This window comes from Coregonus lavaretus (assembly GCF_964263955.1).
Source record: "Coregonus lavaretus genome assembly, chromosome: 30".
Lineage (NCBI taxonomy): Eukaryota > Metazoa > Chordata > Actinopteri > Salmoniformes > Salmonidae > Coregonus > Coregonus lavaretus.
Genome location: NC_140017.1, coordinates 16,615,717 through 16,636,443, shown reverse-complemented (window position 1 = coordinate 16,636,443; position 20,727 = coordinate 16,615,717). Strand labels below are relative to the sequence as shown.

Genomic DNA, 20,727 nt, shown 5'->3' with positions numbered 1-20,727 from the left:
AGTTCCCACATATGCTGAGCACTTGTTGGCTGCTTTTTCTTCACTCTGCCGTCCGACTCATCCCAAACCATCTCAATTGGATTGAGGTTGGCAGATTGTGGAGGCCAGGTCATCTGATGCAGCACTCCATCAAATCAAATCAAATTTGATTTGCCACATGTGCCGAAAACAACAGGTGTAGTAGACCTTACAGTGAACTGCTTACTTACAAGCCCTTAACCAACAATGCAGTTTTAAGAAAAAAAGTATTAAGTAAAAAATAGATAAGTAAAAAATAATTAAAGAGCAGCAGTAAAATAAAATAACTGTAGGGAAGCTATACACAGGGGGTACCGGTACAGAGTCAATGTGCGGGGGCACAGGTTAGTTGAGGTAATTGAGGTAATATGTACATGTGGGTAGAGTTAAAGTGACTCTCCTTCTTGGTAAAATAGCCATTGTCCTGTTGAAAAACAAATGATGGTCCCTGTCACGATCGTTACATGAAGACACGGACCAAGGCGCAGCGTGGTAAGCGTACATTTTATTTGTACTGAACACAACACGAACAAAACAACAAACGATACGTGAAGTCCTGAGGTTACATACAACAAACCTATACGGAACAAGATCCCACAATAAACAAGTGAACACAGGCTGCCTAAGTATGGTCCCCAATCAGAGACAACGAGCTACAGCTGTCTCTGATTGGGAACCACCCTGGCCAACATAGAAATAAACGATCTAGAACAAAACCCATAGAAAACTAAACATAACAAGTCTATACCCTGGCTCAACATTTAAGAGTCCCCAGAGCCAGGGCGTGACAGTACCCCCCCCCCCCCCCCCCCCCCAAAGGCGCGGACTGCGACCGCGCCAACCAAACACAACAGGGGAGGGGCCGGGTGGGCATTCCGCCTCGGAGGCGGATCCGGCTCCGGGCGTGACCACCACTCTCCCTCTACCCCCCCCGTAGCGCCCCTGGTCTGGTCTGGCCCCGCTGGCCGGAGCTGGACTGGACACCGGTGGAGCGGATTGCTCTGGCTCCGGAGTGGAGCAGCTGACCGGTGCCGGACCAGGCACCGGTGGAACAGGCACGGACCGTGCCGGACTGACGACGCGCACCACTGGCTTGGTGCGGGGAGCAGGAACGGGCCGGACCGGGCTGACGACGCGCACCACTGGCTTGGTGCGGGGAGCAGGAACGGGCCGGACCGGGCTGACGACGCGCACCACTGGCCTGGTGCGGGGAGCAGGAACGGGCCGGACCGGGCTGACGACGTGCACCACTGGCCTGGTGCGGGGAACAGGAACGGGCCGGACCGGGCTGACGACGCGCACCACAGGCTTGGTGCGAGGGACAGGAACAGGCCGGACCGGGCTGACGACGCGCACCACTGGCTTGGTGCGAGGGACAGGAACAGGCCGGACCGGGCTGGCGACGCGCACCACTGGTTTGGTGCGAGGGACAGGAACAGGCCGGACCGGGCTGGCGAAGCGCACCACAGGCTTGGTGCGAGGGACAGGAACAGGCTGGACCGGGCTGGCGACGCGCACCACTGGTTTGGTGCGAGAGACAGGAACAGGCCGGGCTGGACTGTGGAGACGGACTGGAGGTCTGGAGCGGAGAGCTGACACAACCCGTCCTGGCTGAATGCCTATTTCCACACAACCTGTGTGAGGCATCAGCACAGGACGTACAGGGCTGTGCACTCGTACTGGCACTACAGCACGTGGCACTGGAGCAGGATATCCGGGACCGAGGAGGGGTACTGGAAGCCACGAGCGTTGAGCCGGCACACTCCGTCCTGGCTGCATGCCCACCTTAGCACAACACGTGCGTGGTGCTAGCACAGGACGTACAGGACTGTGCCGGAACACTCGCGGCACAGTACGTGGCTCCGCATAACTCGGAACCTGCCCAGTCTCACGCTGCCTAGCCTGAGTACGGGGAGTTGGCTCTGCTCTACCTCTAGGCTCCGCCAACCACCCTTCCAGCCCCCCAAACCTGGTGGCCTCCTCTCCTAGATCGCCGATGCGCCCTGTAGCTGCCTCCAGCATCCCCGTCGTCCACGCCGTGTGCCCCCCCAAAAAAATTACTTGGGGTTGCCTCTCGCGTGTCCGTCGTCGGCACGGTTGGCGCCGTTTCTCCTCTCCTGCCTGGGCATTTATTTTTGCCCATGGCCCTCTGCCCGCTAATATGTCCTCCCAAGACCACCATTCGCCCACCTGGGACATCGCCAACTTCTCCTGTTTGGCACGCTGCTTGGTCCTCTCTTGGTGGGATCTTCTGTCACGATCGTTACATGAAGACACGGACCAAGGCGCAGCGTGGTAAGCGTACATTTTATTTGTACTGAACACAACACGAACAAAACAACAAACAATACGTGAAGTCCTGAGGTTACATACAACAAACCTATACGGAACAAGTGAACACAGGCTGCCTAAGTATGGTCCCCAATCAGAGACAACGAGCTACAGCTGTCTCTGATTGGGAACCACCCTGGCCAACATAGAAATAAACGATCTAGAACAAAACCCATAGAAAACTAAACATAACAAGTCCACACCCTGGCTCAACATTTAAGAGTCCCCAGAGCCAGGGCGTGACAGTCCCACTAAGCCCAAACCAGATAGGATGGCGTATCGCTGCAGAATGCTGTGGTAGCCATGCTGGTTAAGTGTGCCTTGAATTCTAAATATATCACAGACAGTGTCACCAGCAAAGGACCATAACACCTCCTCCTCCATGCTTTACGGTGGGAACTACACATGCGGAGATCATCCGTTCACCCACACCGCGTCTCACAAAGACACGGCGGTTGGAACCAAAAATCTAATGTCCATTGCTTGTGTTTCTTGGCCCAAGCAGGTCTCTTCTTCTTATTGGTGTCCTTTACTAGTGGTTTCTTTGCAGCAATTCGACCATGAAGGCCTGATTCCCACAGTCCCCTCTGAACAGTTGATGTTGAGATGTGTCTGTGACTTGAACTCTGTGAAGCATTTATTTGGGCTGCAATTTCTGAGGCTGGTAACTCTAATGAACTTGAGGACGTGAGGAGGGACAGTGTTTCTCTAGTGGGAGGTAAGCTTGGCTTCTTATAGGGTGTCGAGTAAAGCTTAAACCATGTATTTAGATTGTAGTTACGTATTGTAGGTAGTTTATCTAGGTAGTTATTTTAGGTTATTGTAGGTAATTATTGTAGGTAAGTATTGTATTCGACTGAGCCCGGTGAAGCACGAGGCTAGCTAACCCACTACCTGGACCAATAAAGCTAGCTAGCTAGCGGGTAGCTACTGGTAACTATTAGCAACTGTGGATAGTTGTTTCCAATGTTATTTCACGCTTAAGAGTACCTGTAATTATGCCAGCTAGCTATCTACCATTCAGCTGTTTTTCTAACCTCATTATCGGAAGCGTTAACGTTAGGTAGTTAGTAGCTACTGTACTCGAAATGTAGCTAGCTTGTTGCTACCTGGATAGCTAACTAAACAATAGCTGGAACGACCTAGCTGTAATATTTGGAGACGCTTTCTCTCCGTTGGGACAGACGCGAACTGGCTGAATCGATTCAGAGGCTAGCTTTGCACTACACTGGCTAACAGTAGCTACTAAGGGTAAGTTATAACCTAAATGTATTTTTGTTTTGTTTTTACATACTGGTAACCAGAGTCGTTCAAGGAAATTCAGGACATGTGTGACTAGTTAAAGTTAGCTTGGCTCTCTCTGTGTGGTTCGTGCCGTGGGAGGAGGGGTTGGTTCGTTGGCAGAGTGCAATGACTAGCTAGTATGCTAACTATTCTAGCTAACTAACTGGCTGAATAAGTTGACGACGTACTCACTCAAACTGTCAAAACTAACCCAAAACTTTACACAACGTTACGGACACGAATTATCTGTTTGGCGTGTTAAAACACTGGTGGTATGTTGTAACCGAGTATTGGTGCTAAACCGTGTTATTGGAGTCTGGCATGCTAGTTGGCTATGGCGTCATAGGATTCGGTGCCCTGGACGGTTTTCACAGAAGAATACTGTACCAAGTTAGCTAGCTGAATAAACTAAGTTAGAGTCTATTCCTAGAAAACATTGAACCGCTGTAGTTCACAACAATTATAATTTCTAAAGTGGAAGTTGGGAGAGTTATATTTGAGTGTTTCAGTGACACGTAAGTGAGGGAGGCCCCGCACTCTCGCTTTCCCAGATGTTTAGTTCATTTCATTCCGATCTCCTTTGCATTATTGTAGCCTTTTTCTGTAGCCTGTCAACTATGTGTATGTCTATCCCTGTTCTCTCCTCTCTGCACAGGCCATACAAACGCTTCACACTGCGTGGCTGCTGCCACTCTAATCTGGTGGTCCCTGCGCGCACGACCCACGTGGAGTTCCAGGTCTCCGGCAGCCTCTAGAACTGCCGTTCTGCGGCCAACAAGGCAGAGTTCATCTCAGCCTATGCTACCCTCCAGTCCCTCGACTTCTTGGCGCTGACGGAAACATGGATTACCACAGAAAACACTGCTACTCCGACTGCTTTTTCCTTGTCTGACCATGTGTTCTCGCATACCCCGAGAGCCTCTGGTCAGCACGGCGGTGGCACAGGAATCCTCATCTCTCCCAAGTGGACATTCTCTCTTTTTCCCCTGACCCATCTGTCTCATTTCTCCTCATTTGAATTCCATGCTGTCACAGTCACTAGCCCATTCAAGCTTAACATCCTTGTCATTTATCGCCCTCCAGGTTCCCTTGGAGAGTTCATCAATGAGCTTGACGCCTTGATACGTTCCTTTCCTGAGGATGGCTCACCCCTCACAGTTCTGGGTGACTTTAACCTCCCTACGTCTGCCTTTGACTCATTTCTCTCTGCCTCCTTCTTTCCACTCCTTTCCTCTTTTGACCTCACCCTCTCACCGTCCCCCCCTACTCACAAGGCAGGCAATACACTTGACCTCATCTATACTAGATGCTGTTCTTCTACTAATCTCACTGCAACTCCCCTCCAAGTCTCCGACCACTACTTTGTATCCTTTTCTCTCTCGCTCTCCTCCAACACTACTCACTCAGCCCCTACTCAGATGGTAATGTGCCGTCGCAACCTTCGCTCTCTCTCTCCCGCTACTCTCTCCTCTTCCATCCTATCATCTCTTCCCTCTGCTAAATCCTTCTCCTTCCGATCTCCTGATTCTGCCTCCTCAACCCTCCTCTCCTCCCTTTCTGCATCTTTTGACTCTCTATGTCCTCTATCCTCCCGGCCGGCTCGGTCCTCCCCTCCTGCTCCGTGGCTTGACTACTCATTGCGAGCTCATAGAAGAGGGCTCCGGGCAGCCGAGCGGAAATGGAGAAAAACTAGACTCCCTGCGGACCTGTCATCTTTTCACTCACTCCTCTCTACATTCTCTCCCTCTGTTTCCGCTGCTAAAGCCACTTTCTACCACTCTGAATTTCAAGCCTCTGCCTCTAACCCTAGGAAGCTCTTTGCCACCTTCTCCTCCCTGCTGAATCCTCCCCCCCCCCCTCCTCCCTCTCTGTGGATGACTTTGTCAAACATTTTGAAAAGAAGGTTGACGACATCCGATCCTCGTGTATTAAGTCAAATGACACTGCTGGTACTGCTCACACTGCCCTACCCTATGCTTTGACTTCTTTCTCCCCTCTCTCTCCAGATGAAATCTTGCGACTTGTGATGGCCGGCCACCCAACAACCTGCCCGCTTGACCCTATCCCCTCCTCTCTTCTCCAGACCATTTCCGGAGACCTTCTCCCTTACCTCACCTCACTCATCAACTCATCCTTGACCGCTGGCCATGTCCCTTCCGTCTTCAAGAGAGCGAGAGTTGCACCCCTCCTCAAAAAACCTACACTCGATCCCTCTGATGTCAACAACTACAGACCAGTATCCCTTCTTTCTTTTCTCTCCAAAACTCTTGAGCGTGCCGTCTCTAGCCAACTCTCCTGCTATCTCTCTCAGAATGACCTTCTTGATCCAAACCAGTCAGGTTTCAAGACTGGTCATTCAACTGAGACTGCTCTTCTCTGTGTCACGGAGGCTCTCCGCACTGCTAAAGCTAACTCTCTCTCCTCTGCTCTTATCCTTCTAGACCTATCCTGCCTTTGATACTGTGAACCATCAGATCCTCCTCTCCACCCTCTCCGAGTTGGGCATCTCCGGCGCTGCTCACTCTTCGATTGCGTCCTACCTGACGTGCTCTCACCACTGGTGTCCCCCAGGGCTCAGTTCTAGGCCCTCTCCTATTCTCTCTATACACCAAGTCACTTGGCTCTGTCATATCCTCACATGGTCTCTCCTATCATTGCTACGCAGACGACACACAATTACTTTTTTCCTTTCCCCCTTCTGATAACCAGGTGGCGAATCGCATCTCTGCATGTCTGGCAGACATATCAGTGTGGATGTCAGATCACCACCTCAAGCTGAACCTCGGCAAGACGGAGCTGCTCTTCCTCCCGGGGAAGGACTGCCCGCTCCATGATCTCACCATCACGGTTGACAACTCCATTGTGTCCTCCTCCCAGAGTGCAAAGAACCTTGGCGTGACCCTGGACAACACCCTGTCGTTCTCCGTTAACATCAAAGCGGTGACCCGATCATGCAGGTTCATGCTCTACAACATTCGCAGAGTACAACCCTACCTTACACAGAAAGCGGCACAGGTCCTAATCCAGGCACTTGTCATCTCCCGTCTGGATTACTGCAACTCGCTGTTGGCTGGGCTCCCTGCCTGTGCCATTAAACCCCTACAACTTATCCAGAACGCTGCAGCCCGTCTGGTGTTCAACCTTCCCAAGTTCTCTCATGTCACCCCGCTCCTCCGCACACCCCACTGGCTTCCAATTGAGGCTCGCATCTACTACAAGACCATGGTGCTTGCCTACGGAGCTGTGAGGGGAACAGAACCTCCTTACCTTCAGGCTCTGATCAGACCCTACACCGAAACGAGGGCACTACGTTCATCCACCTCTGGCCTGCTAGCTCCCCTACCTCTACGGAAGCACAGTTCCCGCTCAGACCAGTCAAAGCTATTCGCTGCTCTGGCACCCCAATGGTGGAACAAGCTCCCCCACGACGCCAGGACAGCAGAGTCACTGACCACCTTCCGGAGACACTTGAAACCCTACCTCTTTAAGGAATACCTGAATACCCCCCCCCCCCCCCCCCCCCCCCCCAAAAAAAAAAAAAAAGTGGTTGTCCCACTGGCTATCATAAGTTGAATGCACCAATTTGTAAGTCGCTCTGGATAAGGGCGTCTGCTAAATGATGTAAATGTAAATGTATCCTCTGCAGCATTGGTAACTCTGGGTCTTCCATTCCTGTGGTGGTCCTCATGAGAGCCAGTTTCATCATAGCGCTTGATGGTTTTTGCGACTGCACTTGAAGAAACTTTCAAAGTTCTTGAAATGTTCCGTATTGACTGACCTTCATGTCTTAAAGTAATGATGGACTGTTGTTTCTCGTTGCTTATTTGAGCTGTTCTTGCCTTAATATGGACTTGGTCTTTTACCAAATAGGGCTATCTTCTGTATACCCCCCCTACCTTGTCACAACACAACTGATTGGCTCAAACGTATTAAGAAGGAAAGAAATTCGACAAATCAACTTATAAGAAGGCACACCTGTTAATTGAAAAGCATTCCAGGTGACTACCTCATGAAGCTGGTTGAGAGAATGCCAAGAGTGTGCAAAGCTGTCATCAAGGCAAAGGGTGGCTATTTGAAGAATCTCAAATATAAAATATATTTTGATTTGTTTAACACTTTTTTGGTTACTACATGATTCCATATGTGTTATTTCATAGTTTGGATGTCTTCACAAACCAGACGGCACAATTTTTTAATTTTTTTTTTATTGATGGATAGCCAGGGGCACACTCCAACACTCAGACATCATTTACAAACGACGCATTTGTGTGTAGTGAGTCCTCCAGATCAGAGGCAGTAGGGATGACCAGGGATGTTCTCTTGATAGGTGCGTGAATTGGACCATTTTCCTGTCCTGCTAAGCATTTAAATGTAACGAGTACTTTTGGGTGTCAGGGAAAATGTATGGAGTAAAAAGTACATAATTTTGTTTAGGAATGTAGTGAAGTAAAAGTACAAGTAATCAAAAATATAAATAGTAAAGTAAAGACAAAGGAGATGATTGTGGACTACAGAAAAAAAAGATGAATGAGCACGCCCCCATTCTCATTGACGGGGCTGTATTGGAACAGGTTAAGAGCTTCAAGTTCCTTGGTGTCCCCATCACCAACAAACTATCATGGTCCAAACACACCAAGACAGTCGTGAAGAGGGCACGACAAAGCCTATTCCCCCTCAGGAGACTGAAAAGATTTGGCATGGGTCCTCAGATCCTCAAAAAGTTATACAGCTGCACCATTGAGAGCATCCTGACTGGTTGCATCACCGCCTGGTATGGCAACTGCTTGGCCTCCGACCACAGAGGGTAGTGCGTATTGTCCAGTACATCACTGGGGCCAAGCTTCCTGCCATCCAGGACCTCTATACCAGGCGGTGTCAGAAGAAGGCCCTCAAAATTGTCAAAGACTCCAGCCACCCTAGTCATAGACTGTTCTCTCCGCTACCGCACGGCAAGCGGTACCGGAGCGCCAAGTCTAGGTCCAAAAGGCTTCTCAACAGCTTCTACCCCCAAGCCATAAGACTCCTTAACAGCTATTCATTGTTATCCGGACTATTTGCACTGCCCCTCCACCCCCACCCCACTCTTTTACGCTGTTGCTACTCTGTCTATTATTTATGCATAGTCACTTTAACTCTACCCACATGTACATATTACCTCAATTACCTCGACTAGCCGGTGCCCCCGCACATTGACTCTGCACTGTTACCCCCTGTATATAGCCTCCCTACTGTTATTTTATTTTACTGCTGCTCTTTAGTTATTTGCTTAAATTTTTTTTACTTAACACTTTTTTTTAAAATAAAAAAATAATAAAAATGCATTGTTGGTTAAGGGCTTGTAAGTAAGAATTTCACTGTAATGTCTACACCTGTTGTATTCGGCGCATGTGGCAAATAACATTTGATTTGATTTGAAAGTACAGATACCCCAAAAAACTACTTAAGTAGTACTTTAAAGTATTTTTACTTAAGTACTTTACAACACTGAGTATGATGATCTCAAAAAACCCAGTCAAACCTTAATCATTAAAGAGTACCTATAACAGCTAGAATAGCCTAAGCTAGACCGATCTATGAGGGACCAATACAATAGTCCCACAACAGAAGTTTATAACTTACACATATTTAATCAAAGCGCCTCGGACAACTTGACACCAGATTAATTGTCAATCTCTCCTCCATGTAGAGATCTGTTATATAGCTGTATATTGTTACACTAGTCACAGAACTGGGTGGTGGTTTGTGAATTCTGAGTGGTTTCTCTACTAGACCTTTTCTTACTAGACCAATTGGAGAGACCATAAGAGAGGGGTTCCGCTTTATTTAACAGACACGCTTATCCAGAGTGACTTACAGGAGCAATTAGGGTTAAGTGCCTTGCTCAAGGGTACATTGACAGATTTTTCCACCTAGTCGGCTAAGGGGATTTTAACTAGCAACCTTTCGATTACTGGCCCAACACTCTTAATCGTTATGCTACCTGCCGCCCTATAAATGAAGGGTTTCATTACAAAATGCGATATTTAACTGTTCAGTAATGTTGGTGAATCGACTTTAATTAAAAATGCATCTTGAGATAGAGCTATTATATTTTTCATCTTACCATGACATGGGCTAGTGAAAAGACAGACATGATTTTGTTAGAAAAATATTGCAAGGTAATTTTATTTTAGAGATAAAATGTGGTTACTGACGACCTTTCGGTTACTGGCCCAACACTCTTAACCCTTAGGTTACCTAAGTATTTGGTGACAATGGTTAGTTTCTGGTACTTACCTCAAATAATTCAAGTGTACAAACCTACACTTGTCTCAATGAATCTCAAAGAAACTAAAATGTAATGAATATGCTATTATTAGGTAAATACCAGGATGTAAAATAAAAGGTTGCCCATAGAGAATGGGGCCCCGTATTAGTAATTGGTGCTTAAATGTAGTACACTTTTTTCACAAGTCTTACTTTTCTCACAGAAGGTTCCGGCCCATCCAGAGGAGCAGGTGCAGGCTCCACTCACATGGTCACATAGAGCCCCGTGCTGACACAGACAATCCAGGGCACAGCTCAAACCATAGCTGCCCTCCACACACTCTGGGGGAACAGGGGAGAGACACATGGACAACATCAGACAGAGATACTACTAGCCAAAATATATACACATTTGCTGCTGTAAGGACATGTGTTTTGCCACAGCAAAAATATTGTCACAGCAAAATAATCCTGCAGCAACAGGATTTTAACATTTAGTCCATAATTTTGATTGATTGATGGTTAGGCTATTAGCTGGCCAAAAGTAGGCCAGTGGAGGCTCCTCAGAGGAGGAAGGGGAGGATTTCTAAAAAAGTTATCCTTTTTAGATAAAACTATACTAAATATAATCACGTCACCAAATATTTGATTAAAACACACTATTTTGCAAAGAAGGTCTACAGTTGCCTCAACAGCACTCTGTAGGGTAGCACCATGGTGTAGCCGGAGGACAGCTAGTTTCCGTCCTCCTCTGGGTACATTGACTTCAATAAAAAACCCAGGAGGCTCATGGTTCTCACCCCCTTCCATAGACTTACACAGTAATTATGACAACTTTTGGAGGACGTCCTCCAACTTATCAGAGCTGCATGAACTGACATGTTGTCCACCCAATCAAAGGATCAAAACATTTATCTAGTACTGAAAGCATAAGCTAAAGCTAGCTAGCACTGCAGTGCATAAAATGTGGTGAGTAGTTGACTCAAAGAGAGAGAAAGTTGAACAGTTTAACAAAGTAATTTCTTCCAAAATGAAGGAGAAGCAAGAGAGAGAGAGAGAGAGAGAGAGATTGTCTTTTTTTTTTTTACTTTCAGTTTCATTTACTTAGCTAGCAAATGCAGCTAGCTAGTTTAGCCTACTGAAACACCCTGCTCAAACAGAGGGATGCTATGTTAGCTAGATGGCTATGACTTTCCAACACAACACTGGAACTCTTCCAAGTCAAGGTAAGCTTTTGGTTGCTTACTGACTGTACACTGTAACGTTAGTGCATGATTGTAGCGAGTTTACTAACGTGTTAGTTATATTAGCTATGCTGACTATGACGTTACTTTAGCTAATATGGTGACAATGATGTAGGCTGTGTGTAGCAGTTTGGCTTGGAAAGCTTTTTTCGCCTGGTCACATACAGCTGATGTGTTGTGCATTGAAGTCACTGTCTGTCCATGCGTCACTGTCTGTCACCTCAAATTTGTCTCTCGACCTGTGTGCACCTACGTTGTAAACTGTCATTCATAGGCTAGGTTGTAGCAACCTCATGATGGGTATAGGGAAATTTTGAGTATCATGTAGTAGCCTAAACCTATCGCTCATACATTGAACTGGGTGAATGAAATATGAATGACAGTCATCCAATATGCTGTAATAGAAATAAGGCCATGCTCATGAAAAAAATATTGCCCTCCCTCATCTTAAACAGCATTGACCGCCACTGAAGTAGGCTACAAGAAAAGTGCAACACTATATTTTATAACCGTGTGTTAGCGTGGGTTTTCAGTGAATTTATGTAAATCACAAAGCTCATCTGCATTTCCTGTGGTGCAGGAAATTTATCAGCAACAAAAGAGTGATCAAATTAAGATCCTCCATCTGTAGGACACTTGCTTGAACCAGATCTGATCCCAAAGATGTGTTACAGTGTATTACCTAAAGATGGCAGTGTTTCCAAAGAAATGTCTTACTCTGTTCACAGTTGTCTCCAGTGAAGCCAGCCTCACACACACAGTGTCCAGTCACAGCATCACAACTCAGGGCTCGGTCTGCACACTGGCACCTGCTGGAGCACCCAGAGCCCCAGGACCCCACTTCACAGGCTGTGGAGACACGCACACGCACACACACACACACACAAAATGTAGTTTTCTTGACCAACCTGTGTGTGTGTGTGTGTGTGTGTGTGTGTGTGTGTGTGTGGACGTGTTTAACTATTCTTGTGGGGACCAGAAGTCCCCACAAGAATAGTAAACAAACAAACATTTGACCAACTGGGGACATTTTGTTAGTCTCCACGAGGTCAAATGCTATTTCTAGGGGGTTTAGGGTTAAGGTTAAAATTAGTGTTAGGGTTAGAATTACATTAAGGGTTAGGAGATAGGGTTAGTTTTAGGGTTAGGGTTAGGAGCTAGGGTTAGGTTCAGGGTTAGGGTTAAGGTTAGGTTTTTGGGTTAAGGTTAGGGTTAGGGTTAAGGGCAGGGTTAGGGTAAGAGTACAGGTTAGGGTTAGGGTTAGGTTTAGGGTTAAGGGTTAGGGAAAATAGGATTTTGAATGGGACTGAATTGTGTGTCCCCACAAGGTTAGCTGTACAAGACCGTGTGTGTGTGTGCGTGTGTGTGTGTGTGTGTGTGTGTGTGTGTGTGTGTGTGTGTGTGTGTGTGTGTGTGTGTGCACACCTGCCTGTGTGTATGTGTGATAGTGGTGCTTACACGTAGTGCAGTCGTGTCCTGTCCGGCCCGGGGGACATGTGCAGTGTCCGGTGACAGGGTCACAGCTGGCATCAGGGTGACAGACACAGGTACTCACACAGCCTGGCCCATAGGACCCTGTTGGACACACTGTGGAGCAGAGGAATTGTCAGAGTGAAATATAACGCAGTATATCATAAGGTCTTTCTCTCTCGCTGTCTCTCTCTTTCCTTTCCCCCTCACTTTAGTAAGACTGAAGGCTATTGTCGTTTATTTGTTTCACTCACCAGTCTGGCAGAGTTGTTCTGAGTACCCAGGGCTGCAGTCACATACTCCTGTCTGCTTGTTGCAGGAAGCTCCATTCTCACACGCTCTACATGGGAACTGGCACTTCAACCCCCATAATCCCTCTGGGCAGTCTACGGGGGGAGGAAAAACTCAGGGCTATAGCTATTGACCAGTTATACACCAGTTTTAAAGGTCAGGTAATTTGGTCAGGATAAGCCCTAATTGAGATGTATGACCATCAACATGTGGTCCTCTGTAGCTCAGCTGGTAGAGCACGGCGCTTGTAACGCCAAGGTAGTGGGTTCGATCCCCGGGACCACCCATACACAAAAAAAAAATGTATGCACGCATGAATGTAAGTCGCTTTGGATAAAAGCGTCTGCTAAATGGCATATTATTATTATTATTATTATTATTAACACCACATGGTTTAACTGACTTCAGGTCATTGGTTTAAGAGCAGATGAAGAGCAGGTCTGCTTGGTGGACCGATGTCTTCCAATACTACTGTACTGTTTGAATTTAGATCCTCACCCCAGATTTGAAAAACAGTGAGGGACAATATGGAAGAAACGGCATGAGATTTAGATGAAAGATAAATACAGTATAATAATTAGTAATAATACATTTAACAGTAATACAGGTATTAAATACTGAGTTATGAAGCATTATAACTACCTTGATGACATGCCTTTCCTGTCTTCCCAACAGGGCAGATACACTGTCCTGTCATTGGGTCACAGGCTGCTCCTCCACACACACACGTCTGGAGGCAGTTCTCCCCAAACTGACCAGCCCTGCAGGCTACATACATATACACAGAGGATAGAATGATGGAGGGAGAAAGAGAGAGACAGAGAGAAAGAGACAGAGAGAGAGAGAGAGAGAGAGAGAGAGAGAGAGAGAGAGAGAGAGAGAGAGAGAGAGAGAGAGAGAGAGAGAGAGAGAGAGAGAGAAAGGGTTACACAAACCTTTTTTCATTTCCTTTATATCTCCCTCACTGGGATCGTGTGCAGTGGCAAGGCGATCTCAAAGTGGACTGATGTTCCATGTCCCCCTCTCACAACCTCACATCAATTAAAAGCTAAACAAAACCCTAAAGAGATGGATGATTTGTTTGCTTTAATAAAGGGACCCTCATGGATGTCTGGACAATGCATTAGGTCTAAAATAACCCCTCCATTTTACCTTGGCCAGCCTGTAGGGAGACAGAGTTATGATTTAAACAGAATTCCTGAACGTTCTTTAATATCTCTAGACCATAGGAGAGACTGAAGCCACTGAAACTTTCCACTGGTCTGCAGAGCAAGCTGCCAGAAGAGGAACACTACTGAAGCCTTTTGAGCAAACTAATACACACACATGTACGCACACGCATGTAAGGTCAGGAGTTGTTCCTGAATGGACCAGGAAACACTCCTGTCCCTAACTACATGCATTGTGGTTGGGGAGTCTCCTCCACAAGGGGGCTGGCTCACCTAGCTGACACAGGTTCCCATGGAGCCCTGCAGGACACCTCCGGGTGCACTCTCCACTCCTAGGGTCACAGGTCGCCCCACCTGGACAGTCGCACTGCTGCCCACAGCCACTACCATAGAACCCTGGATCACACTCTGGAGAGAAATACACGCACGCACACACGTACACACATACAGACACACACATGTACACACATACATACACACAGGAGAGGAGCTTCACTATCATCCAGACAACCATGAAACAATGTCATTTTTCTTTTTTCAATAACCTCAATATCCGTGTACAGTATTGTCTGAGCCAGAACAGCTTACCTTGCTGACACTGAGAGCCGTGGTAGCCAGGTTTGCACAGACAGGTCCCGTTCTTGGGATGGCAGCCCAGGGAATGTTCCAGAACACAGTCACACTCCTCAGAGCAGCCGACACCGTGGGTCCACCTGGGACAAGCTGGAGAAGGGAAGGTAGTGTCACTACAACTCTAGGATCAGGGACCAAGCTACAGAAAGGGAATTGACATCATTTTCTTCATCTGTCACTATTGCAGTGTTCCTAAAATCTGGTCCAAGAGACACACACAGGCAGTGCAGGCTTTTGTTCCAGCCCAGTACTAAGACACCTGATTCAACTGAACAGGTAGTTGATGTTTAGTTTATTAGTTGAATCAAGCTAGAACAAAAGCTTCAAGACGAGGGCTGAAGAACACTGCTGTACTACATTAAGATGGCAGTCATGGTGGCTGCTGGGTACTGTAGTGTAGATGATATGGGTACTCACGCAGGTGGCAGAAGCGCCCGTACAGCCCCGGGGCACACAGGCAGGCTCCATAGAGACGGTGGCAGCGCCCGTTGTTGGGGCAGTTACACTTCCGCCTACAGTGTTTCCCAAAGGATCCTTGTGGGCAACCTGTCAACATGTCAACAAGACACAGAAGAGTGTTAGACCAGATGTTGCCTTCCAGCATGTATACAGTCACCTGGTCCCCAATCTGATCAGGCACCAGGCTATGTCTACAGGGCAGAGCCAGTTCCTAACCTTATGGGTGGTGAAATGAACAGGGTCAGCTAAATAGGATTAGCCACTTAAGGCAAGGAGACTGGTCTGCGTCTGGACATGGATGTGATGGAGCTATGAGATAAAACCATGCAGTGGGGAGGAGGGGAGAGGAGTGGTGGGCTACTGAAGTGCCAGTAATAAGGGAAAAAATTGCTGTGTTTGGACCCCTGTAGGAGAGCAGTCGGCTGAGTGCTGGGGAGAGTGTGTGTGTGTGTGTGTGTGTGTATCAGTCCCTACCGTCCTCACAGAGCTGGCCCTGCACCCCTGGTGGGCAAACACACCTCCCGGTCACTGGTTCACAGGAGCCCCCGTTCTGGCACAGACACATGCTGCTACAGGACTGTCCATAGGTCCCCACAGGACAAGCTGGGGGGGAGAGCGAGAGAGAGAGAGCGAGAGAGAGAGACATTCTAACGCTTTGCTTTTATATTATCTTCTCCACATGTGGGTCTTTCTTAGCTTTTTGCGTTTCCCACATGAATCCCACACGGCTTGTATAGCAATTACCACACACAACCCAGCTGGACCTTTTAAATGGGTTCAGTCAAAGCCAGTCAACATTCCATGTCACACTTGTTGTGCACAACTATTTTATGAATCTCTGAAGGAAAATGTGTCAGTTAGCAATTAGTCATGTTTTTAGCCATGTGGCAAGGTAGACTAGTGCAAAATCAGTACATAACACATTCTGAGAAAACAGAATATTTTTGGTATAAAGATCTTTACTTTACTTCTATCCCTCTCTCGTTACACTGTATCCAGGCATATACAGCACTGTCTTCCCATATCTAACAAATGCTGTCATACAAAATGCAATAGCATGTCTACATACACTGAGAGTACATTATGAACACCTCCTCTTTCCATGACATAGGGAAGGGGATACGTAGTCAGTTGCACAACTGAATTCATTCAACCCTTATTGATGAAGGGGAGGAGACAGGTTAAAGAAAGATTTTTAAGCCTTGAAACAATTAAGACATGGATTGTGTATGTGTGCCATTCAGAGGGTGAATGGGCAAGACAAAATATTTAAGTGCCTTTGAATGGGGTATGGTAGTAGGTGTCAGGCGTACCGGTTTGAGTAAAGAACTGCAATGCTGCTGGGTTTTTCACGCTCAACAGTTTCCTGTGTGTATCAAGAGTGGTCCACCACCCAAAGGACATCCAGTCAACTTGACATAACTGTGGGAAGCGTTGGAGTCAACATGAGCCAGCATCCCTGTGGAACGCTTTTGACACCTTGTAGAGTCCATGACACGACGAATTGAGGCTGTTCTGAGGGCAAAAAGGGGGGAGGGGGTGCAACTCAATAGTAGGAAGGTGTTCTTAATATTTTGTACACTCAGTGTATAATAACATTAAGGATGGAAACATTGTAGTTGTCTTCTTCCCAAGCTAACAATTAAAACTTAATGAGATGACAAAAATTGCCATTCTCTGCTACGTTTTCAATCTTCCCCACAGGTCAGGTAAAATGGCCTCATCATAACCTAACTCTTCTTGGTGTGAATTTGAACACTAGTCCAAAGGAGCATGTTTAAATATATAAAAATGACTGATTGTAATGGATTTATCCCCACGTGGCTCCACAATTCCACAATTATATCCCTGGTTCAGGTCCAGTCCAAAGACACTCATTAATCATGCTTGGTTGTGAAACAATGGCTTCTGGCCTCTTTCTAACCCAGTGTTTGACAGTGGACATCCTTGGCCTGGGGGCTGCATTCTGTCTGTGGGGGACTTGGCCACTCTCCAGGCCAGATCTGTGTTCAAATACCTAACCCCGATGACTAACCAATCAAATATCTGCCTGTTCAATAACAGACACTGAATAACACTGTAACTATATCAGGTGATGATTTCCAAGGGTTACAGTGATAATAAGAGATGCTGGGGAGAGAAGAGGAGAGTGACTTACTCTCATTGCAGATGACGCCAGTCCATCCATGTGTACATTCACAGCGGTCTCTGTCCACACCACACACTGCTCCGTTCTCACAGTCAGCACAGCTCACACTGCAGTCATCCCCAAAGGAGTCATCTAGACACACTGATACACACACGCACATAGTCCTGTAAAATCTTTGCCACATATGGTAGGGCCAATGTCTGAGACAGAGTATATGTGGGAAAACATTGAGCATCAACCAGACATGTATGTAAGCAATGATTGGCTACCTATGTGGCTGACCAGGGTGAGTTCCCCTCTCTGTGCCTCTTCCTCCTCATCATCACCATAGGGTGAGTGCAGGCCTGCAGTGTACTGCAGGAGCTGAGGGGGCTGTCGGAACAGCAGATCTGGCAAACTGTGCACTTCCAGATCCTCCTCTGCGTCATCCTCCTCATCGTCATCCAGGTCACTGTCGTACAGCGCTGCAGACAGGTGGAGAGGAGACACACATTCACATTCATCACACTTACATTACATCTAACTATACTATACTGTATTATAAACTGGGTGGTTTGATCCCTGAATTCTGATTGGCTGAAAGCCATGGTATATCAGACTGTATAAAATGAAAAAATATTTAGTTTTACTGCTCTAATTACGTTGGTAACCAGTTTATAATAGCAATAAGGCTCCTCGGGGGTTTGTGATATATTAACAATATACCATGGCTAAGGGCTGTGTCCAGGCACTCCGCATTGCATCGTGTGTAAGAACATCCCTTAGCCGTGGTATATTGGCCATATACCACATCTAATTATTGCTTAATTATACTATACTATAATTTACATTACATTCATCTGAATGCTCAAAGTGATTGTTCATTACTATAGTCTGCTGTTGGAAAACATCACAAATGTCTCTCAGAGTTACTTTTATACATTTAAAAACAACGTATACAAATTCACTGTGTAATTACAGTATAGTATAGCATAGTATAGTTTAGCATAGTATAGCATAGTAAAGTATAGTATAGCATAGCATAGTACAGTATAATATTAGGATCAAATATCACTCACGAATGCAGGCTCTCTGGTCGTAGTCCAGACGGAAGCCCAGTCTGCAGAAACACTCGTAGGACCCCAGGGTGTTCACACAGTAGTGTTCACAGGCAGAACTCTCTGCCAGGCACTCATCAATATCTGACAAGACCACAGAACAATGGGAAGTACTTTGAAAATGTAGAAGGTAGTATACAAGTGTATTATATTTGCATTATCAAAACTAGTACAATGAGTTATTAGACACTGTCAATGCATAATCATCTTCTCTGTGATCGATCATTAATCTTGACCGCAATTGTCAAATGGGTGGCTAAACATGCCCTAAACGTGCCCCTTCATGTATATATCATCATTCAAGAGTTTCTACATCACTGTGTTGTATTTCATACTAACTATACTTAACATTCAGTCATCTCTGTCTTATAAAATAATGTAAACTCAATCCAGAGTCACTTTGGTCTAAGATAATGAGTGGATACTGATCAAGGTATTGTCCTCTTAGGCCAGACAAAATTGATTCACTGTTTAATAATAAATAATAAATAATAATATGCCATTTAGCAGACGCTTTTATCCAAAGCGACTTACAGTCATGCGTGCATACATTTTTGTGTATGGGTGGTCCCGGGGATCGAACCCACTATCTTGGCGTTACAAGCGCCGTGCTCTACCAGCTGAGCTACAGAGGACCACATGTTTAACGGCTTTCCCCCCGAGAAAAGTGAGGCGAGCGAGCGAAAAAAAATCATAAATAAATAAAAAATATTAAGTGGATAAGGAATAACAGTACTTTACCACATTGTCATAGGCACTTCTGCAGGCTCTAGGCCTAATTTGAGCTTCAAGAGTTATATTATTCCATGCAAAAACCTACACAATTTTTCTTAAAAAGAATGCAGATGTTATTATGTTGTTATAACCATGAGAAATGAATCTCCATGGTGTTCATTTCTTTTTAAGATTTATTGGAGCTCTCGTAATGAACTGCTTTCCTTCTTGCTTACACACCGGGCACATTGGCCTGACATGTTGGAATTGTTGTTTGAGCCTCACCACCTCTTCCCCCTCAAGAACATCTGGACATCCACAATGGACACACATCTGGGAATGACACTGTGATTGCTGAGCAATACTGCGTCTCCACTTGCATTCCACAGGTTAGCCCCTTGAAAGCAACTATCTGCTTGTGATATGGATTGTCTTCTTGGAAAAGCTCTGAACCACATGTAAAAATGTTCTCATCCCGAATGCATTGGACTGCTTTCTGTTCTTCTTTAGACAGCTTGCTTTTTGCATACAAGCACCTTTGTTTCTCACATTCAACACATTTGATGGTCGCTCTCACTTTTGCACTGACCATGGCAGCAATCCTCTTTACATTTTCTATATTTGGTGTCAGAGAAGGCCTATCCTTGTCAGTGGTGTCCAAGCTGTACAGATCATCACATTTCTGGTACTCACGTCTGTCTGCTGTCAATGTTGGATCAGGCACAAACCTTAATTTATTAAATTGTTCTTCTGGCAAGCGTGGAGGATTCATTAAGCAGTACCAGCATGGATATTCTCCCTCGCATTTCTTGATCTGTACCATGTATTGTGACATCTTGAAAGGTCTGTCCTGGAATTGCTTGTACTGTTCATTGTCAAGGCCTTTTCTGCTGAGGTCTTGCATCATGTCAACTTATGTATCAATGATGTTGAATTGTTGTGCAATATTGGCAATTTCTTCCTGTGTTGCGGGCTGATGTAGTTCTACGTGTGTACCTTTCCACTTCAGGCGCTCAAACCGGCCACTCACAAGAGCTGTAACAGGATGCATACTCTTTTCAAAAGCCTCTTTCAGGTCTGGTTGTTTGGTGGTTGTTTCACGTAGGCTTGTCATTGTGCTACACTTCTTCACACGCTTCTCATTTGATTCTTCCATCTTCTCCCTAGCCAGGGCTGTTCCCTGAAGCCCCAAGTTTAGAAGATAATTAACTATCTCGGAGGGTTGGCCCAGCTGTCAGCTGGCACTGTTCTACAGGCGATAAGCATGTCAAGATCCAGTTAAACAGACAGGGGTGTGTGGCATGCTTGAACAGAGGCATATGTGGTTCTGTGGTCTGGCCCACCATCAAATTGAATGATCAAGATTGACTTGTTGAGAGAGACATCATCTTCACTGTAGTTCTCTCCTCTGAGGATGCTGAGATTTTCAACTGTGTCGAAGGGGGCTGGATTGCTTGAAAACCTTGTCCTTGACAGTGACATGAACTTTCCCATCATATAATGAACTAGATGGAGATGCTGGGATGTCTGGGATCAACATGACAGATGGTACAAGTCCACTGATGTGGTAATCAAGGTCGGCAGCTGCTAGAACTGGCCCACTCACAGGAGCAATGCTTGGA

General features: G+C 46.3%; 1 protein-coding gene across 1 annotated transcript in view; it reads right to left on the bottom strand.

The window, feature by feature from the left end:
• The window catches only part of LOC311105763 (multiple epidermal growth factor-like domains protein 6), a gene marked incomplete at its 3' end in the record, with an annotated part of 110,716 nt that overhangs the window by 40,672 nt on the left and 49,317 nt on the right, over window positions 1–20,727 (bottom strand). Inside the window, exons 12-23 of the mRNA XM_084147970.1 lie at window positions 18,353–18,475; window positions 17,564–17,758; window positions 17,304–17,435; window positions 15,620–15,748; window positions 15,104–15,232; window positions 14,642–14,776; window positions 14,327–14,461; window positions 13,527–13,652; window positions 12,848–12,979; window positions 12,582–12,710; window positions 11,841–11,972; window positions 10,093–10,221 (exon numbers count right to left, since the gene is read on the bottom strand). Of these exons, the coding sequence (XP_084004096.1) occupies window positions 10,093–10,221; window positions 11,841–11,972; window positions 12,582–12,710; window positions 12,848–12,979; window positions 13,527–13,652; window positions 14,327–14,461; window positions 14,642–14,776; window positions 15,104–15,232; window positions 15,620–15,748; window positions 17,304–17,435; window positions 17,564–17,758; window positions 18,353–18,475 (1,626 nt within the window). The remainder of the gene's footprint in view (window positions 1–10,092; window positions 10,222–11,840; window positions 11,973–12,581; window positions 12,711–12,847; window positions 12,980–13,526; window positions 13,653–14,326; window positions 14,462–14,641; window positions 14,777–15,103; window positions 15,233–15,619; window positions 15,749–17,303; window positions 17,436–17,563; window positions 17,759–18,352; window positions 18,476–20,727) is intronic.